At 42.2% G+C, this 18,341-nt stretch overlaps 1 protein-coding gene across 2 annotated transcripts in view; it reads right to left on the reverse strand.

Annotated features, from left to right (window-relative positions):
• SLC12A2 (solute carrier family 12 member 2) overlaps positions 1-17,112 on the reverse strand; it is a 69,161-nt gene extending 52,049 nt beyond the window's left edge. The window contains exons 1-2 of one of the 2 annotated variants that reach the window (XM_060761996.2): positions 15,400-17,112; positions 1,273-1,392 (exon numbers count right to left, since the gene is read on the reverse strand). In XM_060761996.2, coding sequence (XP_060617979.2) covers positions 1,273-1,392; positions 15,400-15,978 — 699 coding nt within the window. In that variant the 5' untranslated portion in view covers positions 15,979-17,112. The remainder of the gene's footprint in view (positions 1-1,272; positions 1,393-15,399) is intronic. The other variant, XM_060761995.2, reaches the window with a different exon arrangement.
• Between the last annotated feature and the right edge of the window lie 1,229 nt (positions 17,113-18,341).

An 18,341-nucleotide genomic window follows, 5' to 3' on the forward strand; every position in this document is an offset into this window, starting at 1 on the left:
AGGACTGTTTATTTAAGAGTGATACACAGTTTTCCCATAACCTAATAAGTTAATATATTATTTTGATGCTAGTCATTTTCTAGACTGTTTCTTCCACATAAACTGGTTTTTAATCCTCCATTCATCCATGTTAGACATATTGTTTGTAGTTTTACTAGAGAAAAATTCAAAATGTGCTCACTGAAATAACACCGAAAACTAAATTATCTCTTAAATACAATATAAAACCTACAAAGCAGAATATTCTATTGTTTTCTCAAAAAAGAAGAAAAAATGATAAAGCTATATCATTCATTGAGTGATCAAAAGCAAAAAATCCAGTAAGTTACCAACCTTCCCTACTCCCTCCTGTCCCCCCAAAGGCAACAATGCATATAAAACTCTAAAATCTTACTCACTCATTAGTTGAAAAAGTGGCATATAGATCAATGTTTCATAAAACATCTGTTTTGCACGTTGTCTCAATAAGTCATTAGATCAGTTCCAAATAATCCTTTGAGCCAACACATTTCTCTCCCCAAACACTCAAAAGCAAATTAATTTGCTTTAAATTAACTTGCTAAATTATTTTAAATTAATTTAATTAGAATTTCTAATTAAAATTCTAAATTACTCTGGTTACTGCATCTGTATGTGATAAAGACAGAGTTTGTGCATCATTTTGCTCTGATAAGCCATGATTAACAGGATTTGATACAAATCTCATAACTGTATATTTCCTGCTCCCTTTTAATGTCCAAGCTTCAAGCAAAACTTTTGTTTTCTTTATTATAAATTCTTTTAAAACCCAAACTAGAAAACTGGTTTATAGTTAGTGCTTCAAATACCAGTGGGCAAAGTAGAACTCTAGGAGCACTAGCAACCCAACAAGTTTTTTTTTCTTTGCTTTCTCCTCTAAACTCTCACAACTTCAGTTTTTTCGACTCCCCCAAGTGGCAATTCACCTTTCACTTAGGTTGTACTCCCCACCCTGGATAAAAAATGGACACCAAACCTGTCACAATGGGCAATTCTTGGTTTAAACCACAGTTAAGCAGTTTAAACATTTAAGACACAACTGAAAATAGACCTTGATTGTGCTTCTCCATAGTATTCATACTTTTTAAAAACCAGTTTGTTTGTTTGTTTTTTCAAATCAATGCTCAGTGATATATTGGAAGGAGCCATCTATCGCTCTCGCTCTCTCCCGTCCATATCTTCAACAAAAAATCAAACTAGAAGGGAAATTGTGAATTATTTGGAAAGGAGAATAATTACTGAAGTTATACTCACCAATACACCTTTAATCCAACCAAATTTGACAATCCCTTTACTATCAGCGGCATAAGGGGCAGTAGCTTCTCCAGTGGGAGTTCCTTCTTCTCCATTTGCAAATCCATCCTCAAATGGTTCCTGTAGCACAGGGACAATCAAAGGGATGAGATACTGAGTTTAGAGTAACAGCCTATATAAACTTACTATAAATTGCCCCTGATGAAAACAGTGCTGATATTACAACAGGCTGAAGGAACAGAACTATTGCCCATCTTAGCTAAAGCAATAAGATTTGCCATGTTAGCCTGCCCTTAGACTATAGAGACAGAATGAAGTGGATGAATTAATGTCAGAAGACTTTTCAGAAGCCTATAGAAAGTCAGCTCCCCTTGTACATTTGTTAGACTAGATGTTAAGTAGGAACAGTCCAACATGAAGATAAAGGTGAAATGAACCAGAAACAATGCCCTCTTTTGAAGGATCATTGGACGCTATCAGAAGGTCTCTGAGAAAAGAAGCATAATCTCAGTCCCACACACACAATCTGCATACTTAAATTTAAAGCTGAATAGCAAAATATAACAACAGTATTGCATAGAACAAATGAGCACTTAAAAAAAAACATTACAAAGTTCTATATTTCTGCCCAGTGTGGAAAGTTACTGCAGCAATGCTAAGCACTGCCATGAAGTTAAAATGGCTAATTTCTCTCATAATAGACTGTGTTCCATAAATGCAGCCATGGGCATCAATCCTAGTCTGAGATGCTGCAACACAAAAGGAGGCAGAATTTCTTAATAGATTTTATTATTTTTTAAAAACAGCAACAGATCATTACACCCTTGTTACATGGGTTTTACAAATTAACAGAATACAATGGAAAGCGAAAACTCTCTTTATGATGTGTGCCAAATTTTAAAGTAACTAAACATTATACTTATTGGTGATTTATCTCTGTTAGCCCAGGACAGGCTTTAGCTTTTCCTTATTAATAACTTACTACAAAGACGAAGCAGTTAAATTGTTCTTCAGTTCCAAATCCCCTATAAAGAAGGTTGGTTGGCTGAATGATTCAGCTGTTGTTACATATGCTTATCCAATTTATAAACCCAGGCTTCAGCTTTTCACTATGTAACACAATTTTTGTTCCAGAATTATAAATGTTATTTCCTAATTGGTTGTATCATAAAAAAATGGAAAAAGTGTATTAAACTGTAAAAACTTTGTTCTTGCAGGACATCCTTCAGCATATTTTGCTATGGTTATTCAATGGATATCTCATTGAGTCTCAACCAATTCAATAGTTTGTGGCAGCCACAAAAATGAAGTTTCTGTAGTATAACAACTTTCAAAGTACAGTAAGTACCACAAACATTAAACATGAATAACACTTTCAAATGAGGAACAGAAAATATTTCAAATTTTGTTACTTAGTGTAATTATTTTCTTCAAGGGTTTCCTAACTATATCCCCAGTTAAAGTCTATATTGCAACTATTTTAGAACCATCATTACAGTAACTGTAGATACTGATATCAAATTAGAGATCTATATATATACCTGGGGCCATAAGCATCAACAGTTATTACTACTACTTAACAAGGAAGTCTAAAAATTGTTAGACTTGATTAAATACTGGAGAAAAGGGTAAATTTAGATAGTTCTAGAGAAAAGTAGCCTGCCAAAGTTCCATAATATGTATTCATATATTTCTAGGGAGAGACAGTGGCTAGTGCTTTAGGGGCAAAATACCCTGGTGTCATTGGATTCTCACACACTTATATGCAATTTTTGATTTAAACGGCAATCCTGCACAAAGCTATTCAGAAGCTCAATTGAGCGCAGAAGAATTTACTGCTGAAATGCCTAGAACTTCACTGTAACCTAATAGTGTGCTGCACAAACCTTGAAATCTATTCTTAACAAAAATGAATATAAAGGCCTGCTGAAATCATCTGTAATTCAGCCATGGTGGGATGCTCTGGGCCTCAGAGCACCATCCTACCATTCTCATTTGTGGATGGCTTCAATATCATACTGAAATGTTTTATTATGATACATAATATGCAGTTCTGCATACTATTCTGGTGTAAGTATTTGGCTTATTCATAAAACAACAGTGTGTGCGCACATTCAAAGATATTTAAGCACTATGTATTATTTGTGGGTGTGGAAAATTCCACAATGATTACACAACTGATACACTACTTTCTGCAAATTGCTGACATTATGTTTTATAGCAGATACAAGAATTTTTCATGAAGACTATTACTGGATATAATGGTGGGGGCTGCCCTTACTTTTTTATTTTAAGAACCAATCCATTTGTGAAATGACTCTCCATCCCAATGTTTTCTTTACATGTGTCAATCAAAAACTTACACGAACTGTAGGCTGTCCTATCCTAACTATGTATAAAACAAGGAGACTTAGGAAAGACGCCCTATTATGGACTAAAAACTCACAAGTTACTTAATTCGATTCATATTTTTGATGTGGGTCTTCAAGTTGTTTCTGATGTATAGCAACCCTAAAACAGGCCTATTCAGGGGTTTTCTTGCCAAGATTTGTTCAAAGGTTTCGCAATGCCTTCCTCTTGAGGTAAAAAGAGTGTGACTTGTCCAAGATCACCCAGTGGGTTTCCATAATGAAGCAGGAGATTTGAAACTCTGGTTTCCACAATACCCAAACCACTATGCCATGCTGGCTGTCATTAAAAGCAGCAGATGCATTATGATATTCGAAGCTAAGCAGGGTCAACCCTGATTAGGATCTGGATGAGAGACCACCATTCAGGTCCTAATGTTGTAGGTTCTATTTCAGAGCAAGGGGAAAACCCACCTCCAAATGTTTATTGCTTTAAAAAATCCAATGAAGTTGATGGAGTTGTCAGAAGTCAATGGGTGACTTGAAGGCACAAATGCACACATTTCTTCCATTGACATTATGAAAGCCAATCTAAAAGAAAAGTTAATTACATTGCTTGAGAATGTTGAAATGTGCTCTTCACTGGTGGGTGAAATCAATACTTTTATCCACCAGTGATACCATGGAGGGCAGTAGCCACCACAGCAATGATAATGTGAAAGATCACCACTGTGATCACTAAATCAAACTGTCTCCAAATGGAAAAATGTTTGCAAAATCCAAGAGAGAGAGAGAGAGAGAGAGAGCCAAACTTATTCAAGTGTTTTAAAATTCAATCACATTAATGTCAGTATTGCAGACTGTAATCGTGTTATAAATGGCCTAACATAGGGTACCACTTACTGATTTCTACTTTATTAACTTACAAGTTATAGGTAATGAGCAGGATCTAAATTTAGTCACACTGAAGAGTAACTCATTTGGGCTCAAGTTAATTAAGACTTAAGTTTCATTGATTTCCATGGGGTCCACTCTAAATATGTCTAAATATGGAAACAACCCAATATATTTCTTGGTTATTATGTTACAGAACGTTTTCATGATTACCAGAGTGTTAGTGATGGGCCACCCACACAACAAATGCTATGCAGGAAAATTCAACTAATAAAAATATGTCCTGATGCTTAGCAGTTTCTTATTTAAACTGGGACACAATTAATCAAGATGCTGTGCAATAGATACTGAAGCTAAGAGTTCATGTGAAGCCTCGCTTTTTCTGCATCTGTCTATTAGTAACAATTATTTGTGTGTGTGCAGACGTTCCAAGTCGTCTGTTAACTTGTGGTGACCCCATGAATTTCATAGGTTTTTTTATGGCACAGAGTACTCAAGAGCTGGTTTTGCCAGTTCGTTCCTCTGAAATACAGCTTACAGTACCTGCCTTACAATATACAAAGAATACATGTTTTCATTATTAAAATGCTTCATAACTTATAATAGGTTAATTCAAACAGATAAGTCAATGTGTGCCCATGGCCAAAGTTCTCCTCTAATCCTAGTTCTCCTTTGCAATCCATATTGTTGTTTTTAGTGTATGACTTCAAGTTGTTTCCTACCTATGGTTACTCAGTTTAAGGTGAAGCTATTACAGGGTTGGCTTGGCAAGATTTATTCAGAAGAGGTTTGTCATTCATCTAAGCCTGAGAGAGTGTGACATGCCCAAGGTATTCCATTAAGTTTCATGAGCAAATGGGGATTCAAACCATGGTCTCCAGTTGTAATCCAGTACTTAAACCACTATACCATGGCGCCTCATATACATCTGAAAAAAATTAAGAATCACACTGAAATTGTGTCTTGGTACAAAAGGATTACAAACCATTCAGCACACTAAAACAAGAGGAAAACTCAAAGTCAGTGAATGGATCTTCTGTTCCCAGGCACACAAGGCTTGTAAGTATAATTGTTGTTCATTCGTTCAGTTGTCTCCGACTCTTCGTGACCTCATGGACCAGCCCACGCCAGAGCTCCCTGTCGGCCGTCACCACTCCCAGCTCCTTCAAGGTCAGTCCAGTCACTTCAAGGATGCCATCCATCCATCTTGCCCTTGGTCGCCCCCTCTTCCTTTTGCCTTCTACTTTCCCCAACATAATTGTCTTCTCTAGGCTTTCCTGTCTCCTCATGAAGTGGCCAAAGTACTTCAACTTTGTCTCTAGTATCCTTCCCTCCAGTGAGCAGTCGGGCTTTATTTCCTGGAGGATGGACTGGTTGGATCTTCTCGCAGTCTAAGGCACTCTCAGAACTTTCCTCCAACACCACAGCTCAAAAGCATCTATCTTCCTTTGCTCAGCCTTCCCTAAGGTCCAGCTCTCACATCCGTAGGTGACTACAGGGAATACCATGGCTTTGACTAGGCGGATCTTTGTTGCCAGTGTGATGTCTCTACTCTTTACGATTTTATCGAGATTGGACATTGCTCTCCTCCCAAGAAGTAAGCGTCTTCTGATTTCCTGGCCACAGTCTGCATCTGCAGTAATCTTTGCACCTAGAAATACAAAGTCTGTCACGGCCTCCACAATTTCTCCCTCTGTTTTCCAGTTGTCAATCATTCTTGTTGCCATAATCTTGGTTTTTTTGATGTTTAGCTGCAACCCAGCTTTTGCGCTTTCTTCTTTCACCTTGATTAGAAGGCTCCTCAGCTCCTCCTCGCTTTCGGCCATCAGAGTGGTGTCATCTGCATATCTGAGGTTGTTAATGTTTCTTCCAGCAATTTTCACCCCAGCTTTGCATTCATCAAGCCCCGCACATCGCATGATGTGTTCTGCATACAAGTGAAAAAGGTTGGGTGAGAGGATGCAGCCTTGCCGTACGCCTTTCCCAATCTTGAACCAGTCTGTTGTTCCGTGGTCAGTTCTTACTGTTGCTACTTGGTCCTTGTACAGATTCCTCAGGAGAGAGACAAGGTGGCTTGGTATGCCCATCCCACCAAGAGGTAAGTATAATAGCAATAGCATTTCTGGCAGGAGAATTGCATGTTTTTGTGCAGCCATGTTCAACTATCAAGCCATTAGATTACTATTTAGAAAACCTTCACATGAGAAGCCTTTAAACAGGCATTATATGCACATGTCAGTTTTAAAATATCAGGGCCACTGAGATAAAACATATGAAGCCAATAAAGTATATATTAATTTCTGAAAATTGAGTGGAAACAGGTACTATATGCAATGTATTGCACTATTACATTTTTTAATGTTATTTTTGAGTTCCTTCACACATTCTCTCACTCTCAGGAACAATATATTTTCCTATGCATGGAGGTGCTATATGGTTTGTTGCACACAAGGAACGATATCTTCCCATAAACAGATGCTTCACTGGTTACTTTCCTTGACTACAAATCAGATCACTGAGTAAGATTTTATTAACCTAAAAGTTAACATTTCTGCAACTGACCTTATCTTAATCATACCACGCTCGCACACAGATTTTGAAGGTTTCTCAAATAACTTAAGTACCGCTATACTAAGCATTTCACTACCATCCCATGAAACATTCTCCCAACTCCTGTAGAAGTACAGGTTACGCATACTTATAAGATCATACTTAAAACCACACTGAAATCAAATAGAGGAGCTGTGAGCAAAAAGAATGTGAAAAATCATGACTTCTCCCTTTGGGGAAAAATATGGGAGAAGGTTTATGTTTAACAAGAAAGGCAGCCAAGAAGTTATCACATTCCTCATTTCACTGATCCTTCTGCAAACAATAAAGAAAAAACTGAACAAGACAATCACGGAGTTTCCTTCTTCTCAGCACAAGAAATGCATGGTAATGGCCCACTGTACTGTAAAGTATGGGACTGTGGTTTTCTGCACCCTACTTTTGCGGAAGCTTTGTGGAAGCTGGTGCCAATACAAGATTTAGTTATCCTGATCAAATTCAGGACAACTGTTAGATCAGAATGTGCTGAGAAAAAAAATACAACTTCAAAAGAGGCAGAAAGCTCAAGCCCTCCATTTGTTCCTTAAACTCTTAAAGAGCAGAGACATACCACATCTAACCATGCACAACCCTACCAATTACTAGCACATCTGGCAGATTTCTTTTGATCAAAATCCAGTCACTTAGACAAAAAGCTCTGAAAATGAGCTACAAGTAAGTCAATCCTTGGTCATCTATAGCTTCCAAAATAAGATAAAGGGTCACTCCTCATCCCACACCCCACAACTAATACTGATTTAGGGAGATCTGAATGTGTATCGTCTTCAAGTGTCCACTATAAGGCAATGCTATGCAAAGTGGTAGCACATGAACCAGAACCAACCCACAAGCCACCAGTTGCATGTCTCTGGAGTGCTTCCACGAAAGAAAAGAAAAAACTCTGTGAGCACAAATCTGGTATCAGGCTGTGTCACTTTAGGGAAAGAAATTATTTATCTCCTAAATCAGACAGCTGAAGAAACATTGCTACAGGGGACTCTGAAGACTCCCATTTCAATGTTTTAGCAGTTTCCTTCTCTAGCCATTATCTGCAATGGAGATTGTGCACGCTTTCCTTTCTATTCGAGCTTTCTGATGGAAGACAAAAGAAAAAGATATCAGGTAATGGTGAAGTGTGGGTCCATAATACTTCTTTACAAAGTTCAAGATAAAAGGGCTGTTAGCATGCCATTATTAACTTGCTTTAATGGCACAGCACTGAGGCCCGGCAGCGAGAAGTTCTTTGATTGTTGGACTATGACTTTGGACACCAGGCTTCAAATCTCTCTTTGGCCATTAATGCACTGAGGTAACCTTGGGCAAGTCACTCTTTCTCGGCTTCAGAGGAAGGCAATGGCAAATCTCTTCTGAACAATTCTTGCAAAAAAAAACAACCCTATGATAAGAGTCGCCATAGATCAGAAATTACTTGAATGCACACAGCAGCAAGAATTAACCCCCCACTCCCCCCCCCACACACAAACACCCTACCTCATTTTACATGAGGAATGCTGTTTGCCTTTTTCTAAATATGCCAGTTTACAATTCTACTTTCCTTATTATCTATTTGTTTCAGAAAACATCTCATATTTCATATTGCGTAAGAGGTAAAGTATTGTGAAAAGCACCCACAGATTGGTTTTCTGAACAGACATCTACAATTTAAATGGTAGGATGGGGCTGAGATCTTCACAAAGAACAACTGTTAAAGCCATTCACAAATACATTTGTGGAATGGGCGAAAAACCATGTGAATGACTTAGTGGGAAAACAATTTTATACTATGCCAATGTCTGTTAACCTAAGGGCAACTACTTCATTTGTTCCAACGCCCACACCATCCTACATTTAGTGCCATACTATCCTAACTAAGTACATTTTTCCACTCATTTTTGTAATGTTTACTCATTTATAAAGGGAAATACAAATGCATGAATTCTACTGTACATGGCATGACCATTGAGCCCAGCCTAATTTCACTTTCTGAATTAAGTTCAAAACTGTTTACATTAAGCTTTCTCAACATACAGTATAATAGGATCTCTTCAAAGCAGTTGCCTCCAGGTATTGAACTGCAAAGCTCCCCAAAGGGCTTGTCCTAGTTTGGTAAAAGCTGGCCAAGACAGGCCAGATGGTCACACCATGCACAGCCGGCTTGTCTGGCTCAGACGGTCAGTTCATTGGTTCAATATTGTCTACAGAGTGTTTGGAATCCAATCTCCAAGGTTGCAGATTGGAGTGTTTGCCAGCCTACCTGAAAATATCCAGAATTGAATTTGGGAACTTCTGCAAGGCACACATTTCTGAAACTGAGCTATGTCCCACCAACCTTGATAACTGAAGGAATCAATGTTATCTACTTTGAAATGTCAGTGTTGTTTCTCCCATGCAGACAGAACAGCAGTGTTCTTTGGTCAGGCTCTCACAAATTTAAAAAGATCTAGATGGGACTCAATGTGATTTTATGTCAGGTTTTCTCCTGGGGCCCTATCACACTACACAGTTATAATGTAATTGAGGTGGTATAATTCCATATTAATGGCTATGGTTTTATCTTACAGAGTGCTGGAATTTGTGGTTTAGAGAGTGGCATTTAGAATTCTCAGTCAGAGAGCTCTAGTGCCTTCAAGCAACTACAAATGCTAGGATTCCAGCCATGGCAGTCAAAATGGAATAACAGCACAACTGTCATAGTTGCATATTCGTGGTTGACCAAGACATGATCTCGAAGTATGCACATGAAAAGTTCATCAAATTCATTGGGAAAACAAACAAAGCACAACCTGGGAAAGAGCTTAAAGAGGAAGACTGGCAAAATCTACATCTGCCATAAAAACTCACAAAACCAGAGATAAAGGTTAACAGATGACATTCACTTTTGTGGGAGGAAATAAAACATTTCTTTTGATGACGCCACTGTGATGACTATAAAGCCAATTATCATCCTGCAATACTGTTAATAGAGAAGTCTTATATTATATGCTAGAAATATTAAATACTGAAAATCATCTGCTATTTTTTTTTACTTTTGTATTATGTTGCTTTTTACAGTATGACATTTTACAGTATGACATTTTGGTGTTTGCTCTAACATCACACTGGAATGAAATGAATAAAACACCGCAAGGAATAAGTTATCAGGGTTATGCATAGCCCAATGCACTAGTATTTTGTTTTTTTGAGATTATGGTGTTAACTTATCTCCAAAGTTCAAAAGGACCTGGGCTCTTGAACAGAGCAAGAAATACCTCAAGATGCCCTGACAGTGCAACTCTGCATTCCACAAGCTAATGATCTCCATATCTTCTGGATTAAAACTCCCACCATCCTCAGTCGGGTTAGGGAGACTGCATGACTTGCAGCTCATCTTACTCAGAAAATGAGAAAGTTTAGAATGACTGCAGATCCAACAGTTCTCCACCAAATTCTGAGTGACATCGTTTTAAATTTACTTTTTCAAGACACTAAAGGATCTCTTGCAGATATGATACAAACTGGTTGGAGCTAAACTTATATATGCTATATTTATAGCTGCTTGAAAAGGAAGTCATCCAAGTCTAGAAAAATATAAGCCTTTCAATAGTTTGCAAGACACATTCACAGCTTAGAAGTCCTAAAAATTAGTAAGCATTCTGCCTCAAAATGCTTCCCAAGAAGCATTTTGAGGTAGATTTTTCTAATGAACACTAACCCTGCAAATCTGTTTTGCAGCATCCACATAAGGTGTGAATTCTTTGTTATTATTTTGCCTCCCATGGATTCAAATTCAAAGCTGAGGTTTAGATAGTTATAGGTACTTCAATCTCCCCTAAAAACTAAAGTAAAAAAAGACATACTCAGTGCATTGTTCTTAAAAATGTTTCTCCAGTTAATTACAGAAATTAGGCTATAGAATAATGTTCTTCATTGGGCAAGATAATGCCAAACCATTGTCAGTACAATTTGCAGCTTACAATCTGAGATGTTGGTCATTTTACATGTCTCAAACAGATTTTTTCCCTTTTAAATATACATGTCTAGAAACTACAACAGGGGATGAACTTACGTGAGGAACAGAACAAGCCTATTGTGTACAATATGCACTAAATGCTCCAACTTTTATAGTAATCCCTTATTATACAGTCCAAAATATTTTTCCCATAATATTGGAAAAATATCGGAGGTGAACATATTTCTTTCTTTTTAAAGAACAGAAGTCCTAGTTTAAAGGATGATGGCCACCATGTGCTGGCAGGTGGATATATTTGAATGAAAGTGGATGATATAAATTTAATGAATGATAATTATATGACCTTAGAAAAAGCCACTTCTTTCAAGTATACTGACACTTCTAACATGTAAAAGTGTAGGTGCAGGATACTTTTCTGCATGATGAGACACCTGAAAAAATAAAATCTTGAATATCAACATATATTAAAATTATCCTGATGAAGTATAACATAGCTGAGGAATTTTAACCCAAGCCATCCAAGTTTTTTGTTACACTGCATGAAAACACAGATTATTTTATTCTGATAAAAGGCTGAAAGATTAAGACAAAACATGTATTCAACCAGCTTTGTGTTTCAACCAGTAGAAAGCCCTCTTAAGGCAAAGCCAGTCAAATAAAAGGTGCAGATGAATATAACTTAACAAGACCAGCCATTAATATCCCTAGAAGTGGTAATATTGCAGTGATAAGAAGAAGTGGTACAAATACTGTAAAATATGAAACAAAACGCTCAAGCATGCTCAGAAGGGTGAATTTCAAAGCAGCATGTGACAAAACAAAACACTGACCACTTGAAACAAAATTTTGAGTTCTCTTCCCCAGTTCAGTTATATAAACTATGTATAAATCTGACCAGGACCAGGGAAGCCTTTGATCTACAAGACACACAGCAATCATATACATAAAATCTATCGTAGTTTGTCAATCAAGTAAGATACAATGAAGGATGACCTGACTTTACAACCGAAATAAATATTGGAAGAAATGTATTTTTGTCGATAAGACAAACAGCTTAATGTCCCTGAATAATCTCAGTGCATTTGGCAGTGACTAATGAAGCATAGATGCTTGCTATCTATGGACAGATTTCTCTCTTGTCCATCTGAAGGTGACCTTTATTGATTTTCACTGTGAAAAGTAGAGGGATGTCCTATGTGCCCACTGCAGCCAGTTAACTGCATGTGAGACATCCTAACTCAAAATGGACTGAAAGGAAAGTTGCTGCCTGTGATATAAACATACATCTGAGTTAATCACTTTTATGATCCCTAACAGCAAATAGTTGCCTGTGCCAACTGCAAGAACTCCAATGACTTCTGCAGATTTACAAGCATGTGGTCCATGCACGCACACATCAAACCATAGAGAACATGGGTAATGTGAAGAAAAGTGAGAGAAAATAGTATTTTCAATATGTATCTGCAAAAAGCCAAGTTCATGTGGAAGGACTATGTGAAGGCTAAGGTTAGCACGAACTTGTTAGATGCTAGTTTAGCAACCTACTGAAGTGTGCGCCGTATTTTATTAGATTTTATACTACTAGCACAACATCACATCAGCCTGTTGTCACTGTGGTCACCCTACACAGTGCAATTACCAGATGCTCCTTGCTCTGATAACAACATCACCTTGTGGTCCCTACCCTTTGGTCCTCCAGGTGTTTGTGACTTCATCTCCCAAAATTCCTGTGAGATGGTTCTGGCTGAGGCTTCTGGGAGTTGAGGTCCCAAAGGCATATAGGAAACAAATTATGTGGTGAAGCATGGTTCCTGTCTCCAAGATATCAGTCTGGTACCACTTTAATTGCCACGGCTCAAGGCTATGAAATTATAGAAGCTGTAATCCAGTGAGGCAACGGGACTGCTGGGCAGAAAAGACTAAAAGGACATTGTCAAATTACAACTCCCAGGATCGGATAGCATTGAACCATGGTACCAAGCTGCATTCATTCTACAGGCATGGGCAAACTTCGGCACTCAAAGTTTTTTTGTGCTTCAGCTCCCACAATTCCTAACAGCTGGTAAGCTGTCTGGGATTTCTGACAGTTGAAATCCAAAATACCTACAGTATAAATGCCCTGGAAATATCCTGCTTTTTGGGGGTGGGGGAGGGGAATCCATGCCTTCCGTTATCCCATCGGATCCTCTCTGTTCCTATCCTTTCTATAACCTTTTATGCTGTCAGTGTAGAGCAGGCATGGGCAAGCTTCGGCCCTCCAGGTGTTTTGTACCTTCAGCTCCCAGAATTCCTAACAGCTGGTGAGCTGTCTGGAATTTTTAAGAGTTGAAGGCCAAAATATCTGGAGGGCCGAAGTTTGCCCATGTCCCGTCAACAGTATAAATGCCCTGAAAATGCCCCACTTTAGAAAGGGGGGGATCCATGTCTTCTGTTATCCCTTTGGTTCCTCTGTTCCTGTCCTTTCTGTAACCTCTAGGTGTTTTGGACTTCAACTCCCATAATTCCTAACAGCTGGGATTTGAAGTCCAAAACACCTGGAGGTCAAAGTTTGCTCATGCTTGGCGTAGCCACATTGCAGTGGATCCCCAGATGTTTTGGCCTTCAACTCTCAGAAATCCTAACAGATGGTAAACTGGCTGGGATTTCTGGGAGTTGTAGGCCAAAATACCTGGGGACCCACAGATTGAGAACCACTGATATTATATAGACTCATATAAAGCAGATTAATATTTATTTATTTACTGTTGACGACATTTATATCCCGCCCTTCTCACACCAAAGGGGACTCAGGGCAGCTTACATGAGTGGCATTATTCCATGCATGAACAACCACAACAATAATTAAAAGCAGTTAAAACTACAAATTAAAACAACATACGTAAACTGGGTTGTTGTAGGTTTTTCGGGCTGTACGGCCATGTTTCAGAAGCATTATCTCCTGACATTTCACCTGCATCTATGGCAGGAATCCTCAAGAGCAGGGGTCCTCAAACGAAGGCCCGGGGGGCGGATACGGCCCTCCAAGGTCATTTACACAGTCCTCGCTCAGGGTCAACCTAAGTCTGAAACGACTTGAAAGCACACAACAACAACAACAATCCTATCTCATCAGCCAAAAGCAGGCCCACACTTCCCATTGAAATACGAATATGTCTATATTTGTTAAAATTGTTCTTCATTTTAATTATTGTATTGTTGTTAAGTGTTTTTTGCACTACAAATAAGATATGTGCAGAATTCATTCATGTTTTTTTTTCAAATTATAATCCGGCCCTCCAAGAGTTTGAGGGACTCTGACATGGCCCTCTATTTAAAAAGTTTGAGGACCCCTGCTGAAGAGGTTGTGAAAGGATGCTTCCCATAGATGCAGGAGAAACATCAAGAGAGAATGCTTCTGGAAGATGGCCATACAGCCCAAAAAACCTACAACAGCCCAGTGATTCTGGCCATGAAAGCCTTCAACAATACATTGAACATATGTAAACATTACAATCATAGAGTTGGAAGAGATCTTGTGGGTCATGCAGTCCAACCCCCTGCCAAGAGGCAGGAAAATTGCATTCAAAGCACCTCTGACAGACAACTATTATGCATAGAGCCAAAGCCAGATAATCAGACAATCATATTCATCAATCCAGGGTCAATTCCAACTGTATTGCACAGATAATTGTATTGGGCTTGCTTCCAAAGCCGAGTTTTCACTTGTTTGCGAAACAACAGGAGGGAAAGGGGCCAATCCAATTCCACTAGGGAGGGAATTCCACAGCCAAGGGGCCACCACTGAGAAGGCCCCGTCACTCATCCCCACTGCAAAGGTGGTGGGACCGAGAGCAGGGCCTTTAACAATGGCAATGGAGATAGACAGTTGAATCTCCTCAGAGTTGAAGCCTAGAAGACCAGTTTGGGAATCGCTGAAAGTGTCATGGTTTCTGTTGCCCAGGGCATGGGACAACTTTGGCCCTCCATGTGTTTTGGACTTCAACTCCCACCATTCCTAACAGCCTCAGGCCCCTTCCTTTTCCCCCTCAGCCGCTTAAGCGGCTGAGGGGGAAAAGGAAAGGGCCTGAGGCTGTTAGGAATGGTGGGAGTTGAAGTCCAAAACACATGGAGGGCCAAAGTTGGCCATGCTTGCATTATCCAATGGGTTCCTTTCCACAACCAAGCGTTTCCCAAAGTGGGCTCCTCCAGCTGTTGAGTCTCCTGGGAGTTGAATCCCAAACACCTGGCCTCCCTACAGAAGGAAAAGGTCCCAGGAGAAGGCCCTTTCAGCGCAGTCACTCCTGCATCACTGCGTCCCAAAGGAGAACGCGTGGCTGTGCGGATGGGCCAAAGCGGCGTCTCTCTCACCTTGTCCAGCTCGTCGTGGAGCTCGGCCAGACTGGGCCGGATGAGCTTCTCTCCCAGGCCGGCGGCCGTGTGCCGGTAGTAGTCGATCCTGGGCACGGCGTCGATGGTGTTGTGCCCGAAGGTGCGCATGTAGTAGGTGTTGGTGTGCGTGTCGTAGTAGTAGTGGTGATGGGAGCCCGAGTGGAGGCTGCCTTCGCTCAGCACCGTGTCGCCGCCGTTTTGGAAGCTGACGTTGCACCCTTCCAGCCCGATCCCGACGTCTCCCGAGCCATCGTCCGCGGCCGAAGAAGGGTCCACGAAGTTCACCCGGAACCGGCCCTTGGCTTCCTCGCCGTCGCCTTTGGCGTCCTTCTTCGCTCTCGGGGCCGCCGCTTCCTCTTCCTCCTTCCCCTTCCCCTCTTTGGCGGCGTTTTCCGCCACTAAGTCCACTTGGAAGCGGCTCTGGCTCGGCGTGGGTCCCAAGGGCCGCCCCAAAGAGGCAGCAGAAGGGTCTTCCTCGGCGGCGGCGTCCTCCCGGGCAGCTTCGGGTGCAGCCTTGAGCCTCGCCGGAGGAGGAGTGTGAGGCGCCTTCCCTTCCATGTTGGCTGCGGCTGCTGCGGCTGCTCCGCGAGGGGAACGAGAAAGGGCGCAAGGCTGTGCCTGGGCGCTTTAAGCGGAGCAGCCGTTGCTGCTTCTGTTTCTAGTGATGCCGCACTCCGGGAGACAACGCCTCTGAGGGCGGGCAAGAGCGGAAAAAAAGCCCAAGCCCGGCCCCTTTCTCGGCTTTCCCTCCGCCTCTGCGCCAGGTGGAGAGAGAGAGAGAAGGGAGGAAGAGAGGATGCTCCCGCTTTGACGCTCGCCTGAGGAGAAATGGAGGCAGGATGCGGGGGAAACCAGAGAGGCCGGCCTCCCTCCCTCCTTTCGCTCGCCTCGCCTTCTTCCTTCTCCCTCCCTCGCGCGCGCTAACTTCACTCTGAGGGGAAGAGAGAGAGAGAGAGAAAAAACGTGGTGACGTCACGCCCCCTCGCGCGCAGTCTGTTTCCCTGCCTCGCGCGCCCCAGTCTCTTGTGTGTGTTTCCCTTCCTCTCTCTCTCTCGCGCGCGCGCCTGCCCCCCTCCCTTCCTTGCCTGTTTCCCAGCTTCTCTCGCGCGCGCCTGCCTCCTTTGCCTGGCTTGCGCACCCCAGTCTCCGTTCCCCTGCCTCTCTCTCTCGCGCGCGCCTCCTTCCCCCGGCTCGCGCGCCCCAGGCTGTGTGTTTCCCTGCCTCTCTCGCGCGCCTCTCTGTGAGTGTTTCCCTGCCTTGCTCGCGCCTCCCTCCCTTTTTTTTACGGCTCCCGCGCACCAGTCTGTTTCCCTGCCTCTCGCCTGCCTTTTTCCCTCGCCCGGCTCGCGCGCCCTAGTCTGTGTTTCCCTGCCTTGCTCACGCCTCCTCCCTTTTGCACGGCTCGCGCGCACCAGTCTGTTTCCCTGCCTCTCGCCTGCCTTCTTCCCTTGCCCGGCTCGCGCGCCCTAGCTTGTGTTTCCGTGCCTCCCGCGGCTGCCTGCCTTTCCCTGGCTTTCTTCTTTCTCTCTCTCTCTCTCTCAGTACAAACAGCCCAGCCGGGCGCCCGATACAAGGCAAAAACAACCGGCAAAAAAGAGAACGCGGCCCGGCTGCCAGCCCAGCCAATGGCCTGCTTCTAGGGGCGGCTCGGAGCTTTAAAGCATCCGCCGTGAGAGGGAAGGGGAGGGAGAGAAAAAGAGAGATAGAAGGAAGGCGGAGTTTGGACCGGGCGGAGTGGAGCGGATGCCGGCGCCTCTAGGAGTTGCCCGAGGCGGCGGCAGAGGCAGGAAGAGACGGAAGCACCTCCCACCCATCGTTCTTCGCTTTCAAGGGTGCATCTAGCCAGGCTGTTAGGAATTGTGGGAGCTGAAGTCCAAAGCACTCGGAGGGCCGAAGCTGGCCCGTGCCTAGTCTAGACTGCTGGATGAATACAGTTTGACGCCGCTTCAACTGTCAAGGCCCAAATCTCGCGAGGAGGCGCGCAGCTGTTGCTCCTTTTCTCTTTCGTGCCTGCGGGAGCTTCCTTCCTTTTCCTTCCTTCCTTCCGAGCAAAGCGCGTGCCTCGAGGCCGGCCCTCCAGCATCGTGTTGCTGCTGCCTGAAGACCTTTTATTATAGGATGGCAACCGACCTCTTGCTAAATGTGCTCTTCTGAGATGCTTATGCTTAACCTTCAACAAGGGTTGAAATGGAATCATGTCCCCTAATTGGAAAAAAAATTACCTCACAGCCATGTACAGCCAGGCCTCTGTATCCACGGATTCTGCACCCAGTGTTTCAAAATATTCCTTGAAAATCCCAAGAGCAAACCTTGGGTGCAGCTACACTGTAGAATGAATGCAGTTAGATACAAGTTTAACTGCTATGCCTCCCAAATGTGGGTTTTATGTATTGTCGAAGGCTTTCATGGTCGGAATCACTGGGTTGTAGGTTTTTTCGGGCTCACTACTTCTGAGGATGCTTGCCATAGATGCAGGCGAAACGTCAGGAGAGAATGCCTCTAGAACATGGCCATATAGCCCGAAAAACCTACAACAATCCAGTTGTAGTTTTGTTTCTATTTTGGTGTATGTGGTTATAAATAAAAATTATGTCAAGAGGACAATCTGAGGTTGACCTGGGCCCTTCCCCGCCCCCTCATGGCCCCGCCCTCTCACATGCCCTCTCCCGGCCTGGCACACCCACCCTCTCGGTCAGGCCCACTATGCAGCCCAAGGCAAAAACTTTGTCCATGCCTGAGTTGGTCACATACAGGGTGAGGCAGCATAACTTCCTTTTTAAAATGTGCGCCATTCAGTTGGTTGAAGATGTAGCGGAGCTCTAGTGGTCTCATTCAAGAGGCGGGATTATAAAGTTTTGTTCTGACACAGTTCAGTCGCCATCATGCATTGGAACAGTCAGGAGCGCGCTTTTGCCGTTGAG

This window comes from Anolis sagrei, chromosome 2 (assembly GCF_037176765.1).
Source record: "Anolis sagrei isolate rAnoSag1 chromosome 2, rAnoSag1.mat, whole genome shotgun sequence".
In the NCBI taxonomy this organism is placed as follows: Eukaryota; Metazoa; Chordata; class Lepidosauria; order Squamata; family Dactyloidae; genus Anolis; species Anolis sagrei.